Source organism: Saccopteryx leptura, chromosome 3 (assembly GCF_036850995.1).
Source record: "Saccopteryx leptura isolate mSacLep1 chromosome 3, mSacLep1_pri_phased_curated, whole genome shotgun sequence".
NCBI lineage: Eukaryota > Metazoa > Chordata > Mammalia > Chiroptera > Emballonuridae > Saccopteryx > Saccopteryx leptura.
Window position 1 is genome coordinate 140685629 of NC_089505.1, and position 16006 is coordinate 140701634.

Sequence of the window (16006 nt, forward strand, 5' to 3'; positions counted from 1 at the left end):
TACCACCATGTGCAATCACTCTTGTCTTACACTCATTGTTACCTCTTAATGGGAAAAAGAGTTATGTATCTTTAACTGTGTTCTACCTACCAAAGAAAAGCACTTTTATTCTTCAAGTGAATCAGAAGAGGAAGAAGAAGCACACAGGAAATTTAATATCAAGATTAAGCCATTGCAATCTAAAGACATTCTTAAGAATGCTGCAACTGTAGATGAACTGAAGGCATCGATAGGCAACATTGCACTTTCCCCATCACCAGTGGTGAGTGGCTTTTTACGTCAAGCTTGGGCGAGGTTGGACAGAGAGCTGTGTTCTGCTCATATACTCATAGCACTGAAATTCTTTAAACTGAAGGCTGTATATTGTCACCATTTTATGAACTCTGTAATCCTTTAAATGCTCTTTCTAGCTTTAGAAAGTTATGCTCATTCTATATTGCATTCCTCATGCTTTTCAAAGTGGTAAAAATGCATAGGACCACATTTCTTTTTTTACTTATGTTCCTGCAAGCATTTTTGAAAGAAGAAGAAAAATAACAGATTATCCAGACTTACTTCTGAAGCAATTAAGAACAATATAAAGTATACATATTTACTAACAGTGATTTTTCAAAACATATCTTAGTGTCTATTTTTATGATATAACACATAGAAACTCCTGGGGAGAAAACCAATAAAATTACTTTCCTTAAAAAAAATTTGACTCTGGTCAGTTAGCTCAGTGGTAGAGCATTGGCCTGGCATGTGGAAGTCCTGGGTTTGATTCTCGGCCAGGGAACACAGGAGAAGCACCTATCTGTTTCTCCATCCTCCCCCCTCTCCTTTCTATCTCTCTCTTCCCCTCCCACAGCTAAGGCTCCAATGGAGCAAAGCTGGCCCAGGTACTGAGGATGGCTCCATGGCCTCTGCCTCAGGTGTTAGAACGGCTCCGGTTGCTGCGGAGCAACAGCCCAGATGGGCAGAGCAGCACCCCTTGGTTGGCATGCCGGGTGGATCCCTGTCAGGTGCACATGGGAGTCTGTCCCTCTGCCTCCCTGCTTCTCACTTCAGAAAAATACAAAAAGAAAGTTTTCTTTGTTATGCTTCAAAAAGTATATTAATCTAATATCTTAGATCATAGTCTAAAAATCTATTAAAACTCATAATGTTCATTATATTTTATTATCAAATTGTCTTAAGTACGCTTACTTTTAGGCACCTCAAATACAGGTATACCTTATTTGTATTACTGAAATTGGCATTTATTTTCCCACAATTTATATTTTCTTTCTTCAATTCCCACCTATTAAGTTTCTTTAGTTGTTGAATTCTAACTTCCAGCATTTACAGTACGTTCTCTGCAGTATTTGATAAATGCTACAATTCTTTTATAAAAATAGCTGTGAAGAGCAGCTATAGGCTCTCAAACTATCAGCCAATACGTGCTTGGCATCTTCTTCTGAGAGATGTTACCTCACTATAGCATTCCCCCTAAATGAAGTAGTTAATATATGCTGAACCACTTTTGAGATGCTTCTGGAAATATCTCAACTAACCTTTCTAAAGGACTTGTAATCATCTGTCCTTTGATAAATTCCTGCCTGGGATAAGTAAAGTCTATAATGATACCTTCTTTGATGTTTAGTGCTTATGATGGCCTCTATGACAATTGTTAGTGACAACTAAAATGATTGCTAATAGTAATCAACCACAGCAAATTATAATTTCAGGTAATTTCTAATCATATACTCACTTGTTATCTTAAGGTGTCTCCCTGAGAAGGCAGGTATGCATTATGTTAGTTTTTCTTTCCCTTCTGCATGGAAGGTACAGATTTTAAACTCACAATTGGTCTGTAGTACTCATGTATTGGTCTGTAGTACTCACGTATTAGTCTGTAATACTAGTGATTTCTAGCAATGGTAGCATTTTAAATGCATACACTTCTACTTTTCAGTTGTCTTTCAAATCATGTCTCACTTTCTGAATCTTTCCTTATTAATTATAAGAATGTATTTAAAAGCCTGAAACCAGTTTGCATCTACTTCTCTCTGGGGTGTAATAAATTCAGTCAGCGTTTGGAAACTTCCTGGGATAAGTGTAAAAGACAAGTTCACAGGATTAAATAAACAAATTTACATGAAAGAAAACTTACTAGAACAGCCAGACACAGGGTAGAAATTTGCTGAGAGCTAGTTGAATCTAAGAAAGAAGAAATGCCCTTTATCAAAAACAGTCTGTGTGCCAAGTCATCTGCTGCATAGTCCTCCAACCAGAAATGCTGCTGAGGCTATAGCAAAAAGAGTGGCTGCTTCCTGAGCTCTCCCAACACCTATTTTAAAGGTGATATATCAGCACAATGTGGTTAAGTCCCTGATGAGCCTGATCAGGCAGTGGTGCAGTGGATAGAGCATAGGACTGGGACTTGGAGGACTCAGGTTCGAGACCTGAGGTTACTGGCTTGAGCGCAGGCTCATTCAGCTTGAGCACAGGAGCATGGGGTCACTGGTTTGAGCATGGGATCATAGACATGACTTCATGGTCTCTGGTTTAAGCCCAAAGATCGCTGGCTTAAAGCCCAAGGTCGCTGGCTTGAGCCCAAGGTTACTGGCTTGAGCAAGGGGTCACTTAGTCTGCTGTAGCCCCCTGGTTAAGGCACATATGAGCAAGCAATCAATGAACAGCTTAAGGTGCCGCAATGAAAAATTGATGCTTCTCATCTCTCTCCCTTCCTGTCTGTCTGTCTGTCCCTATCTGTTCCTCTTTCTCTCTCTCTCTTTCTCTGACAAAAATTAAAAAAAAAAACTCTGATGAAAAAGTGTTAGATAAAACAGTGTGAAAATAAGATGGAGACACTCAGAAAAAACAATCACAGGGTTAGGCTGTTTCTGCACAGCAGCAACACCACAAACCTAAAGACCCTTGAGCCCCCTACCGCCATGATCCCTGTGCCCCAGCTTGCTCTCTCTAACGTGAGAACCTGGATCTGACATTACTATGACTTGGAAATATTTGTGACTTTTTATATTTAGTATAGAAGAGTGAGCTGTTATTGCTACTTTAGCAAAAGATAACCATATTTATGGATATACATAAGTATAAAGGGACATCGTAACTGAAAACATATTCCTGGCCTTAGAATCCTTATTCGCATCTAGATAATCCATATGTACCTATATTTCACATATATACTACATTATCTCCAAAACCAGGTATGTATCAATAACCTTCTGTGATTTAGTTAGTATGATAAAAATGGCAAATAATTTGTACTCCAGATGTTCTCACCAAAACAATCAGAACACTTATATATCTACATTTAGTTCAGGTATGAAAAGGGAGAGAACTAGAGCCTACAGCAGTTAATGATATATATGTTAGAATATTTCACTTAGTCTATGTTTCTTATACTACAAAAGCATCAGTCATTACAGTAATAGAAATAAAAGAAATTCCAAATGGTAAACTATTCATAACAATGGCTTATGTTGGATTTCTGATTTCTGTTTCTTTTGTTTGTTTGTTTGTTTATTTGTTTTGAAGAATTTTACAATAAACTCACAGGTAAAGGGAGTTAATTTATATTCTTATCATTTTGTAGTTTGGTAAGATGCCATGCTGATAGGGAAAAGACTAAACATTACTCAGGTTTTAGTTGTTGATTTGGCATCTATATAAGTTAGAATATTGGTAGAGCTGCTTTAACAGAACAAAATGGTAATGGCTTAAACAAAATATGTTGTTTATTTCTCTTCCATATAGAAGTCAAGCTTGTAAACAGTCCAGATAGGTAACAAAGTCCTACTCCAGGGGTCATTCAAGAACCCAGGGACTTTCTTTTTTTTTTTCTTTTTTTTTTTTTTTTTTCATTTTTCTGAAGCTGGAAACAGGGAGAGACAGTCAGACAGACTCCCGCATGCGCCCGACCGGGATCCACCCGGCACGCCCACCATGGGGCGACGCTCTGCCCACCAGGGGGCGATGCTCTGCCCATCCTGGGCGTCGCCATATTGCGACCAGAGCCACTCTAGCGCCTGGGGCAGAGGCCACAGAGCCATCCCCAGCGCCCGGGCCATCTTTGCTCCAATGGAGCCTTGGCTGCGGGAGGGGAAGAGAGAGACAGAGAGGAAAGTGCGGCGGAGGGGTGGAGAAGCAAATGGGCGCTTCTCCTGTGTGCCCTGGCCGGGAATCGAACCCGGGTCCTCCGCACGCTAGGCCGACGCTCTACCGCTGAGCCAACCGGCCAGGGCAGGGACTTTCTTTATTATTGCTCCACCTTTCCAAGGGTGTTGGTACCTTACCACCATCAATCACCTCCATGTTCCAGCCTTGAGATAGAGGTGATAGAAAATAAAGGCAAGTGGTTTCCATTAAGCATTTAACTCAGAAGTTGTGCCCATTATCACCACTCAGATACCATTAGACATAATTTAGTCACAGGCCACATTAGCTGAAAGGGAGTCTGAGAGATGTAGTCATTGGCTGGACAGACATGTAACCAGCTAGAATTTAGGGTACTCTTACTAAAAGATAAAGGAGTTAGATATTGGATATTGGTGTGGACATTGACAGTTTCTGTCACTATGTCTTAAATAATTTCTGATTACTTTGAAATTCATTAGGAGATGGAATTATTTTCCCATGTACTTTCAAAATATTTTCCATGTACCTTCAAAATATTTCCAGGAACAATTTTTTTTTTCAATTTCTAATCACTAATACCTAAATACAGTGATGCTATGCTTTATGCTAGCCAGCATCAGGGTGAAAAGAAACAAATTTAATTAAAATACCAGCTGTTTTTTTTGATACAGGACCTCACAAGAGGCGTAGTGCTTTTAGAGGCAGGCTGTTCCACTGTTGAAAGAAAATTATTAAACCCAAATGCTGTCTCTGTGTAACTTTAGTCCTTGATTGTAGTTGTGCTCAGAGGATGAACAAAGTACGAAGACCTTCATTTTCTCAATGAGTTTCTCATGAAGCAGACTGATTCCAGCTCCAAGTTTAAGTTTAATGTGCAGGCTGTTTCATAAGGAACGACCTTGTTTTCAACACCTATGGAGTAGGATTGGCAGAAGGAGAGATTAAGCTGAGCTGATCCATAGGGAGCTCCAGAGCTGGAATGACCCGTCAGAGTTGGACCTGAGTTTAGCTGGGATGAATAACCTTTCTACTGCTGCATCAGTCAGTACTCCCATATGGGCAAGCTAAGCAGGGGCGTGACCTTGGGTGGCTCTCTGCAACGGAGGCAGAAGCTGAAGTTTGAACAGTGAAAGGTTGTCTTCCAATAGCACTCTCAACAGCTGGTATGATAAGCCCTTCATAGCAGCTTTGAAGAGAAATTGACATGGCACAGTTTTGATTCCCCCACCAACCTCCTGTATTTGACATAGAGCTTTTTATATATTGGCACCATTCAATAAACGTGTGTGTGTGTGTGTGTGTGTGTGTGTGTGTGTGTGTGTGTGTGTGTAGTAAATATTTGAATGGGACCAGACCAGGGACAGCACCACCACCTAGTTTTACATCCATCTATTGATAACGCACTTCAGCCTCCCTCCTTCACCTACAGCGATTCACCCAGCTGTGCTTTCATCCTGGCCACATATCTCCATTTTGTTCAGACCAGTGATGAAAATGCCATTAAATACATTTAAACACAATACCGATTTGGAGACACATGGAATTTCTACAGCTTTGCAGACCAGAAACCTCATGAGAGAGAACGATGGGTTTAGTTTACCATTTAGGAGGTTGACTTTTTCTTTGCACTGGCCCCTGGGATTACCACCTTCTTTTCCAAGTGCTTGGTGACCATCTGCTTAAATAATTTGTTCTAGAATTTGGTGTTAATAGAAAGCAGCTGTAGAGTAAAAGAAGAGTAGAACACATGGACTCAGACAGGTCTGGGTGCCAGTCCCAGGTCTGCCATGTTCTATCTGTGTGACCTTAGGTAAGCCCCATGATCATTCTGAGCCTCTATTCTTCTCCCATAAAGTGAGAACAGTAACAATCCTCATAGCAGTTTTGAGTGGATTACTTTTGGTCTCTGGCAGGGTCAAGTCCTATTTGACTTTTTGTCCCTGTGCTTAGCTTAGCACAGTGCATGGAGCACATTGGGCATTGAGATACTTACTCAGTAAATGACTAAATGAACAAAGCATACAGTGTATCTTAGTAACAGTACTTGATCCATAATTGATGCTTTGAAATTGTTCATTTCTTCATTACTAATTATGTTAGGGTTTTGTTTTCAGAGAAACAGAACCAATAAAATAGATGTATCTATGTGTACATACATCAAGAGATTTGTTATGAGAAACTGGCACACACAATTATGTAGGCTGAGCAGTCCCATAATCTGCTGCCTGTAAACAAGAGACCCAGGAAAGCTGGTGATGTGATTCAGCCTGAGGCCAAAAGCCTGAGAACCAGGGTGATGGGTGTAAATCCCAGTCAGAGGACAGGAGATGAGATGTCCCATCTCAAACAGTGAGACAGGCAAAAGAGGTGAATCCCTCCCTCCTCTCTGCCTTTTCTATTCAGGCTTCAATAGATTGGATAATGCTCACCCAAACTGGGTGTATATCAATTCAAAGGCTAATCTCATCAGGAAACACTTTCATAGACACAGAACTAGTGTTTAATCTGAGTACCCCATGGCCAGTCAAGTTGATAAAATTAACCATCACACTAATATATTTATAATTTCTTGTTTAACTTTTTGCTCTTACCGAGTTATAGCTTTACTTCTTATCTTTGTCTGCTGCCCTGAAAGCATTCTCTCTTTTTCTGCCCTGGATTATAATGTATCGGTATGTCAAAGCTTGAATCCAGTTAGAGGAATTTGGGCTCTCTTGCCCATCTTAAACTTTAATTCTGAACCAAATCTGATTGACCTTTTAGATAAACTACTTTTAAGTCAGGTTTTTGTTTTGTTTACATATTGAGTGTTTGTGATTGGTATTTCTTTACACACACACACACACACACACACACACACACGCAAAAAAATACCTTGTATTTATTTGCTGACAAAACTGGTGTATAATGGGAAAGATTTTGGAATCTGATAGACCTGAACTCAACCTCTTGCCAACAATACTGCTTAGAAAAGTTTCTTAAAACCTATTTGAGTCTCAGAATCTTTGTGTCCAAAATGGGAATAATAAACACCAACCTGCCTTACAAAGTAGTTGCTGAAATGTCCATCTCTTTGTAAGTACAACATTAAGATCCTTCCACCTAAAGAAGGAGAAAGAAACAAAGATAAGAGATGAGTACTTCTGCTGTTTGCTTTCCTTTGGACCACACTCCCTACATTCAGGTAGAAGCAAACCTCCATTATATCTTCTAAGAATGGCTCTGTTCTTAAAAAGTAAAATTATTTTCTGAAAGGGGATAAATAAAAATAATGTTGCAAGACTGAATGATAGGAAATACGCCCTTATAGAAACTACAAAATGGGAATTCAACATATATTTGAATATAATTCCGTTTAAGATAATTTCAGGGAGATGGAAATAGACACTTGTTCCAATAATGTCCCAATTACTCAAAGAACTGGGCTCTACCTCTTAAATGGGTTTTGTTGGGAAAGTTACAAAACTTATGCCTTGGTGTCTTCAACTGTAAATCAAGATAATTGCCACACCTTCTTCATAGGGCTATTATGAAGCTTGAATGAGTTAATGTATATAAAATATTCATAATAGTCACTATATTTAGACGTTATTTTATTGTTCTTGTTAGAATTATCTGCAAAGCCTAAGAGCACATTTTTAAAAGTATCATTAGTGATAAATCAGGAAACCCAAATAGCCAAAAATCATTGAGCCAAGACTAGTAATAATGCTGAGCATGAAACTGGAAAAAATAATGAAATAATTGTTTTTGTGATCCCTAGGAACTGGTTTTGGGGGTAATTCCAGAGCACTTCTAAATTGTTTTGAGTAGCATCAAAATCCCCTGAACAAATATGGAGACTGTATTGAAGGTTAACATTCACAGTGGGATCCTATGTACCCCTCATGCCCATGAAATTTATTTTGTGGAGAATTTGCACCATTTCTCAACCCCTCTCCTTTCTTCAAATCAATTCAGCAAATATTTGGAAAGCACCTCCCATGAAGCAAACACTGAGTTACAATAATATCAGAATTTGGATAGATTTTGCCTGACCAGGTGGTGGTGCAGTGGATAGAGCATTGACCTGGGACCCTGAGGACCCAGGTTCAAAACCCTGAGGTCTCAGGTTTGCCAGCTTGAGCATAGGATCATAGACATGACCCTATGAATGCTGGCTTGAAACCCAAGGTCACTGGCCCAGCTGGAGTCCCATGGTCAAAGAACATATGAGAAAGCAATGAACAACTAAAGTGCCACGACTGTGAGTTGATGATTCTTATCTCTCTCCCTTCCTGTCTGTCTCTCTCACAAAAAAAAAAAAGGAAAAAAAAGGAAGAAGAAGAAATTGAATAGATATTGTGCAACCTTCTTGCCTTGAAATTTATCAGAAAACAACATATAACAATGTTGTTAACAGCACACAGAAGCTGAAATTTCCCTTGTGGTCCAAACTCCTGCCTGTCTTGACTTCAATTTCCTGATTGAAAATATGGTTTACTATGGTCAGCTTCACCTCTGGCTTCCATTTAAGAGTCTCCTGGCTTCCTCACCCCTCCCAGGCTGTCTATGTAGACATCTTCATTACTCCTAGAACCCACAGGGAACCTTATCTCTGGCATATCTTTAGCTATATGTTTTGCTTACTAGATACCTTAAAACCTGTGGCTCCCATAGCTTTTGTGGAAATGAGATGACAAATACTATGGCTTAATTCTTAGTGCAGTATCCTTTTCACATGTGATACTTTTGACTGAATTACTTTTGTTCTTTCGTGAGCCAAGAATCATTGCTGACTTACTTTGAGAAGTTGTCCTTAACTACAAGCAGCTATGAAAATTAGTGCACTGACTATAGGTCAGATGCTTGACACATTAGCTCATTTATCTTCACAACAACCCAATTAAATAGGTACTATTATTTTTTAATTGAGTGAGAGGCCAGGAGGCAGAGAGACAGACTCCCGCATGCACCTGACCAGGATCCATCTGACAAGCCCTCTACTGGGGTGATGCTCTGCCCATCTGGGGCCACTCCTCTGTTGCTTGGCAACTGAGCTATTTTTAGCACCTGAGGCAAGGCCATGGAGCCATCATCTGGGGCCAACTTGCTCCAACTGAACCATGGCTGTGGGAGGGGGACAGGGAGAGATAGAGAGGAAGCAAGATAAAAATAAGGGGGAGAAGTGGAGAAGCAGATGGTCACTTCTCTTCTGTGCCCTGACCGGGAATCAAACCCAGGACTTCCACACTCCAGGCTGAAGCTCTACCACTGAGCCAACCAGCCAAGGTGAGATAAGTACTATTATTATCCTCATTTTACAGATGAGAAAATTGAGGCATAGGATTAATTAGCTTACCCAAGGTATCACAGCTAGTAAATGGAGCTGCTGAGATCTAAACTCAGAAGGTCCAGTTTCTAATTCAGAGAACTCTTAACCACTAAATCATACTACTTTTGGTAAAGGCTATTGGCTGTCTTTCCAGAGGAAAAAGAAAAGCTCATTAGTTCATCTAAAACATTTAAGCACGTAATTTCTGAGTACTCACAACCTTTTGAAGGCTGTCACTTTGATGGTGCCCAAAAGGCCCGTGATCTCAGCTTGGAAGCCCACCTCCCAAGCTTTCTTCCCAGTCAATGCACAGACATGCCTTTCTATGGTACTCCATGTGTCGCTCCATGAGACAAGACAGAAAGGCTGAGCTAACAGGTCAGTCAGGCTTAATTGCTGCTGTGTTGTATATGACGTTATGAAAATTTTCTCATTATATATTAAGACTTCCTGAACCTTTAAGTGTTAAGGAAGACTCATATATTTCAGTTCCCCTCATCCATTAATCAGCAAGCCTTTTTTTATATCAATGATTCATTTTAATAATGCCTTACAGTTTATAAATGCCATCATGATCAGAAAGATGGAGTGAGCAGCCACACTATTCAGCGGTCAGAGAGACAATGATTACCCCATATTAAAAAGAAACCAACTCAGAAAGATCAAGAGGCTGCTGAAAGTTCAATGGACAAAACTCCAGCAACAACTTCCTTTCTGCCAAGTTGAAAACACAATGTTTTCTCATCTACAAAGTAAGGGTCTATGATATGATTACCTTTAAGATCCCTCTCAGCTTTAATATTCTGCTGTGTTTTCCAGCCTAAGAGTCTCTGTGGGAAGCTCTGTTTCAGGGGCAGATTGGAGATCCAGCAAGAGGACCAGGAAAGAGAACATTTCTTGAAGCACATTGTAAAATAGGAAGAACACAGGTTTTTGAGTCTGTATCTTACTATCTGTGTGTCCATGGGTAGGTTCCTTAACTTGGAGCCTCTGATCCTAAATCTGTAAAATGGAAACAAGAATATCTACCTTCTTAGGATTGATGTAAAGATGACATGAGCTAATGTTGCAAAATGCCCAGTTCGGGCCCTCTAAGTACCAGTACCCTTTCAACTCTGCTTTCCTTGTCCTTAAGTTAAGAGACTTGTAAGAGGCAGAAAGATAAAAATAGCGAGGGAGGTCTTGTGCAATGTCAAGGAGAAGAGAGCCGGTAGAAATGACGTGACAGTGGGTGTCGACTTCTCCTAGACATATGCCAGTGTCTGCTCCCATCCCTGGAAAATTCAGCGAGAGAAGGAATGAATATGGAATGCAGTTATGAAGGAGCAATTAGTTCCTGGATATTTGCAATCCATAACATAATTGTTTAATTAAAAAATATGAGAAGCCTGACCTGTGGTGGTGCAGTGGATAAAGCGTCGACCTGGAACACTGAGGTCGCTGGTTTGAAACCCTGGGCTTGCCTGGTCAAGGCACATTTTTGAGTTGATGCTTCCTGCTCCTCCTTCCTTCTCTCTCTCTCTCTCTCTCTCTCTCTCTCTCTCTCTCTTTCTCTCTCTCTCATTCTATTTCTCCTCTCTAAAATGAATTATTAAAAAATGGGGAAAGGGAGACGGTTTTGAACTGGAGAGAGTCTGGGGCTTTTTTGCCTATTCCAGGTGGTCCACCCACCCTGCCACCCCCAAATTAGCCTGCCCCAGAGAAAATTCCATGAATTTGCTGCTGCTTGGTAACACCACCTCCTTTCCTTTCCTCGCTTTGGCAGAAGGTTCAGCACCCCATTGAGTTCAATAAAAACAAAAGACTTATCAGTGGGGGAGGAGAGCTCCAGTCTCCTACACAGGGGCATTTGCTCCAGGCAGAAGCACTATACTGTGCAAGGGGAGGCTCAAGATTGTGTGCATTCTGATGCTAAGTGCTCAGCCCAGGCTCAAGTGCACGGAGGGAAGAGGCTCAGCTTGGGTTCTGCTCAAGGACAGGTTCACTGTGCAAACAGAATTTGAGTTGGGTCTAGATCTGGGACATCAATCACAGGGCATATAAACTTCCACTCCCCCCCTCCAAACCCTCAGCAGACATTGCAGCTACATCTCAGATCCCTGGTGTAGTCTGAGAAGCCTCTAGCCAGAGCCATAGGCAGCCTGACCAAAGTCATCCAGAGTCGGCATATGAGAGGTAATTCTTTTTTCCAGTTTTGGCAGAGAAAGACAGATGGGGAAATGGGTGGGATCTAACTTTTTCAAAATACATTTCTCTCTGTCCTACACTATAATCAGCCATAAACTGTCGGCAGACGAATTAGTTTCATATCTACTTTGTTTGTTCTTTCCTTCATTACTAATTAATTTCTCCTGGAGAATTCTCTGTTGCTTTCTTTTCATTTTTTTCCCCAAACCCTTCATGCCCACCCTTCTCTAATAAAAAGAAATCTGAGTTGTTGTATGTTTGATCTTAAAATCGGCAGAATATGAATTCAAACTGGATTGCTTTTGTCATTATTTCTCTAATTAATATTGGTTGTACTCTCTGAGTACATGGCATTTTGCCTCCTTTTGTGAGGTGTAAAAAAATTTCCTTGCATAACTCTAAATTCTTTAATTATGTTCAACTATCTCAGACAACCTGCTCTGGTTGGGGATTCCAGAAACATGATCATGAGAGTTAGAGATGGCAAACTTTCAATTTTTTTTTACCAACTTAAGATCTAATTGAGTGAGACGGTACACCTATATTGAAACATAAAATGTTAGGATATCTTCAACCAGAGACAGCAAATTTTAAAATGATATGCTTTTAATTATAATGCTAATTACAATTTTAAAAAGACTAATTTTTTAAATATCTTTTAGGTCTTCTGCCTCAGTTGTGTTAGTATTACTGGTGCAGAGTTTAGAATTTAAAACTATTTTTAACCTCACCAGCCAGTGGCGCAGTGGACAGAGGTTTGGACTTGGGACGCAGAGAACCCAGGTTCAAAACCCCAAGGTTGCCGCCTTGAGTGTGGGCTCTCTGGCACCAGCTTGAGCACAGTGTCGTTGGCTTGAGTGTGGCATCATAGACATGACCCCATGATCGCTGGCTTCAGCCCAAAGGTTGCTGGCTTGAGCAAGAGGTCACTGGCTCTGCTGTAGCTCCCCAATCAGGACATATATGAGAAAGCAATCTATGAACAACTAAGGTGCCACAACGAAGAATTGATGCTTCTCATCTCTCTCCCTTCCTGTCTGTCTGTCCCTATCTGTCCATCTCTGTCTTTCTGTCTCTGTCACAAAAAAAAGAAAGAAAACTATTTTTATTAGCTGATGGGCATAATAAGGGTAGAACAAGCTCTATAAAGAGCTAGTCCAAGCCCTGGCCGGTTGGCTCAGCGGTAGAGCGTCGGCCTAGCGTGCGGAGGACCCGGGTTCGATTCCCGGCCAGGGCACACAGGAGAAGCGCCCATTTGCTTCTCCACCCCTCCGCCGCGCTTTCCTCTCTGTCTCTCTCTTCCCCTCCCGCAGCCAAGGCTCCATTGGAGCAAAGATGGCCCGGGCGCTGGGGATGGCTCTGTGGCCTCTGCCCCAGGCGCTAGAGTGGCTCTGGTCGCAACATGGCGATGCCCAGGATGGGCAGAGCATCGCCCCCTGGTGGGCAGAGCGTCGCCCCTGGTGAGCATGCCGGGTGGATCCCGGTCGGGCGCATGCGGGAGTCTGTCTGACTGTCTCTCCCTGTTTCCAGCTTCAGAAAAATGAAAAAAAAAAAAAAACTAGTCCATTTGGAAAATAAGTCTGTAACAGAAACATCATTTTTAAACATTTCAGGAAGTGTGGGTTTATGAAAACTAATCCTGCACCCAGAAGTTGTAGTTCTTACTCCTCCCTAATGGGGCTTTTCTTCGAGAGCCTACAACATGGAATGGCATGTAATAGGTACCTGGAAAATACTTATTAATTGGTTGGACAAATAGATACTCTTTGCTCTGCCAAATTATATGGAACTCGATGTCTCACTGTGGTTTAATGCAACTTATATCCCTTGCATTATTTTATAGAAAGCATAAATTTATTGTTCTCAATCTCTTTGATCATTTTCTCTTCAATTCAATCACATTTTTCCACTATTGTTTTGATGAAAAATATGAACAATAACTCCATTTCTTCTCTTACAAGTTTTTGTTTAAGTTTATTAATGTATTCTTCTTTTCTGTAGGTGCCAGTTTTCTGTCATAATTCTTTTCCCAGTGAGTTGTCTGGTTTTTTGTTTTTTTTTTATCTAAAGACCCAGTCACTTGACCCTAAGGGTAAAGGATACTTTATTGTCTCTCTTATGTATTATGTTTATTTTTATACTAAGTAATTTCTATAACTGTATGAATTATAGTATAAAAATAAGTATAACAGTATAAAAAAATCTATCCCTTTGTTCTTTGAAGAATTTTTTTTTAGTGCCAGAAATAATCTACAACAAGGAATGTACTTTTTAATTGTTTTAGAAAAAACTTGTTAGAGTGTGAATCACTCACATTAATTATGTCAGAATAACGTTTGCTCAGTGACGGGGGAAATTTCTTTTTTTAAAACAAAATGAAGGTGCAAATTCTTTCCGTCTCTTGTACCCGTGTAAAGGACAGCCACTCACTGCCATGGACCTGAGGGACTATTGTTCTGAGTCAGCTACCAGCACAGCAGCAGCACAGAGCCGAGCACACGCCAGTCTGAGCCTCTTCTCCTAAAGCGGCCAACCGAGAGGGAAGGCAAGAGGCACTGGTCTCGTTCTGTTTTGACAAATTAAGACACCCTTTTCACCTCCTAACTTATGTGGAGCTCATTTTTACCTCATTTTGTTGACATGATGCTAGGGAATCAAAATAAGCTTCCAAAGAATAATGCCAAATGACAGCCTGTGCCACATCCAGGCATTGTCTGATACTGTTGTATTTGTTTCCTCTATGCCGCTGCCCAGCTCATGGTCGCTGAGCACCCACAGTTGAAACTCCTGATGAATAACAGCCATAGGGTGCATTGGAACAGAGTGGAGCCAAAGTCTTTACAGTGGCCTTCAAGACCCTCATGGTGGGGACACCCCTAGCCCCCAGACTAACCCCTGCCATCCTTCCTCCTCACTCCACTCCTCCAGAGCCCCCTGGCTGCTCCCTCTTCCCCAGGTAGCTGCATGGCAACTTCCTTCCCAGCTTCAGCTGTTGCTCAAGTCACTTTCTCAACGAGGTCTACCTTGACCACCTTATTGAAAATCGCAAAACTCTCTGCCTTGGCATTCTCAAACCTCTTTACTTACTCTACTTTTAAAAATTGCATTTATTATCTAAAATACTAAATCCTTCACATATATTATATTTCTCATCTGTCTTCTTCCCCTACTCCCAAAAATAAGCTCATAGGAGCTTTTCTGTCCATTGTTTCTATTGTGTTGCCAACTAATATGCCTAGACTAGTTTCTGGTCTTTATTTGAGGCTCACTACATATCTGTGAATAGTTTAATAAATGAATAAAGAATTCTTTTGTTCCTTGTATGATGAGTACTAAAGAACAGATAGAGGTGGTTATATTTATAATAAAATATCATTAGTTAAAATATAAAAATTGAAAATGCAGCCATCCTAAATTAAGGATAAATGCTTATAGGCTCTTAAAAAGCTTAAGATCAGAACTGGCTTTTTATTTCTTGACCCCACTTTATAAAGCTGGATGCCAAAAGTTCCCATGGCAACTCAGTTCCTTGTTAAGAGGCAGGAATGTCCTCAGAGCACAAAACTTCCATTTAAGGATCATTGAAACTCAGGTGTATATTTTCTTCATTCACCTCTGTTAGCTTTGACTCTGGGTCATAAACAGAATTCATTCTTAAGCGTTGGTGATTTCTAGCCCCTCATACAGAAATGCAGGCTTCACAAGACCTAACATAAATGACTACTTGTATTAGAAAGTGACTGTAGCCAGAGAGAGATTCTCCAACTGCAGAGAGCAGGGGTCTATGTGTTTCTTGAAAAGCTGTTGATCAGAAGGATGAGCTGTCTTTCAACAAGATTTGCAAATTAGAGAATTATATTTTTTCAGGTCATGGGACAGGAAAATTTCTTGCACTTAGAGATGATTCAATGGTTATATTTTAGGTATATGCTGTGTCCAATCCAAAAATTCACCTACTCTAATTCTAAGTACTAGTACATTTGGGGATAGACATCTTTTTCCAGTGCTCTTATCTTCTCCATAATTAAAAATCCACTGTGACGCTAATAGCTCATTTTAAAAAGGAGAATTATCTTGCATGTGTTTTAGTTTCTTTAACATTCTGGCCCCGGCTGGTTGGCTCAGTGGTAGAGCATTGGCCCAAAGTGTGGATGTCCTCGGTTTGATTCCCGGTCAGGGCACACAAGAGAAGTGAAATCTGCTTCTCCACCCCTCCCCCTCTCTCTTCTCTCTCTTTATCTCTCTCTTCTCTTCCTGCAGCCATGGCTCAGTTGGAGCAAGTTGGCCCCAAGGTGCTGAGGACGGCTCCATGGCCTCACCTCAGGTGCTAAAATAGCTCAATTTCTGAGCAATGGAGCAACAGCCCCAGATGGGCAAAGCATC

General features: G+C 40.8%; 1 protein-coding gene across 17 annotated transcripts in view; it reads left to right on the plus strand.

Annotated features, from left to right (window-relative positions):
- The window catches only part of SGIP1 (SH3GL interacting endocytic adaptor 1), a 223780-nt gene that overhangs the window by 110403 nt on the left and 97371 nt on the right, over window positions 1-16006 (plus strand). For all 17 annotated transcript variants that reach the window (XM_066376506.1, XM_066376505.1, XM_066376507.1 and 14 more), the window contains one exon: window positions 87-262. In XM_066376506.1, coding sequence (XP_066232603.1) covers window positions 87-262 — 176 coding nt within the window. The remainder of the gene's footprint in view (window positions 1-86; window positions 263-16006) is intronic.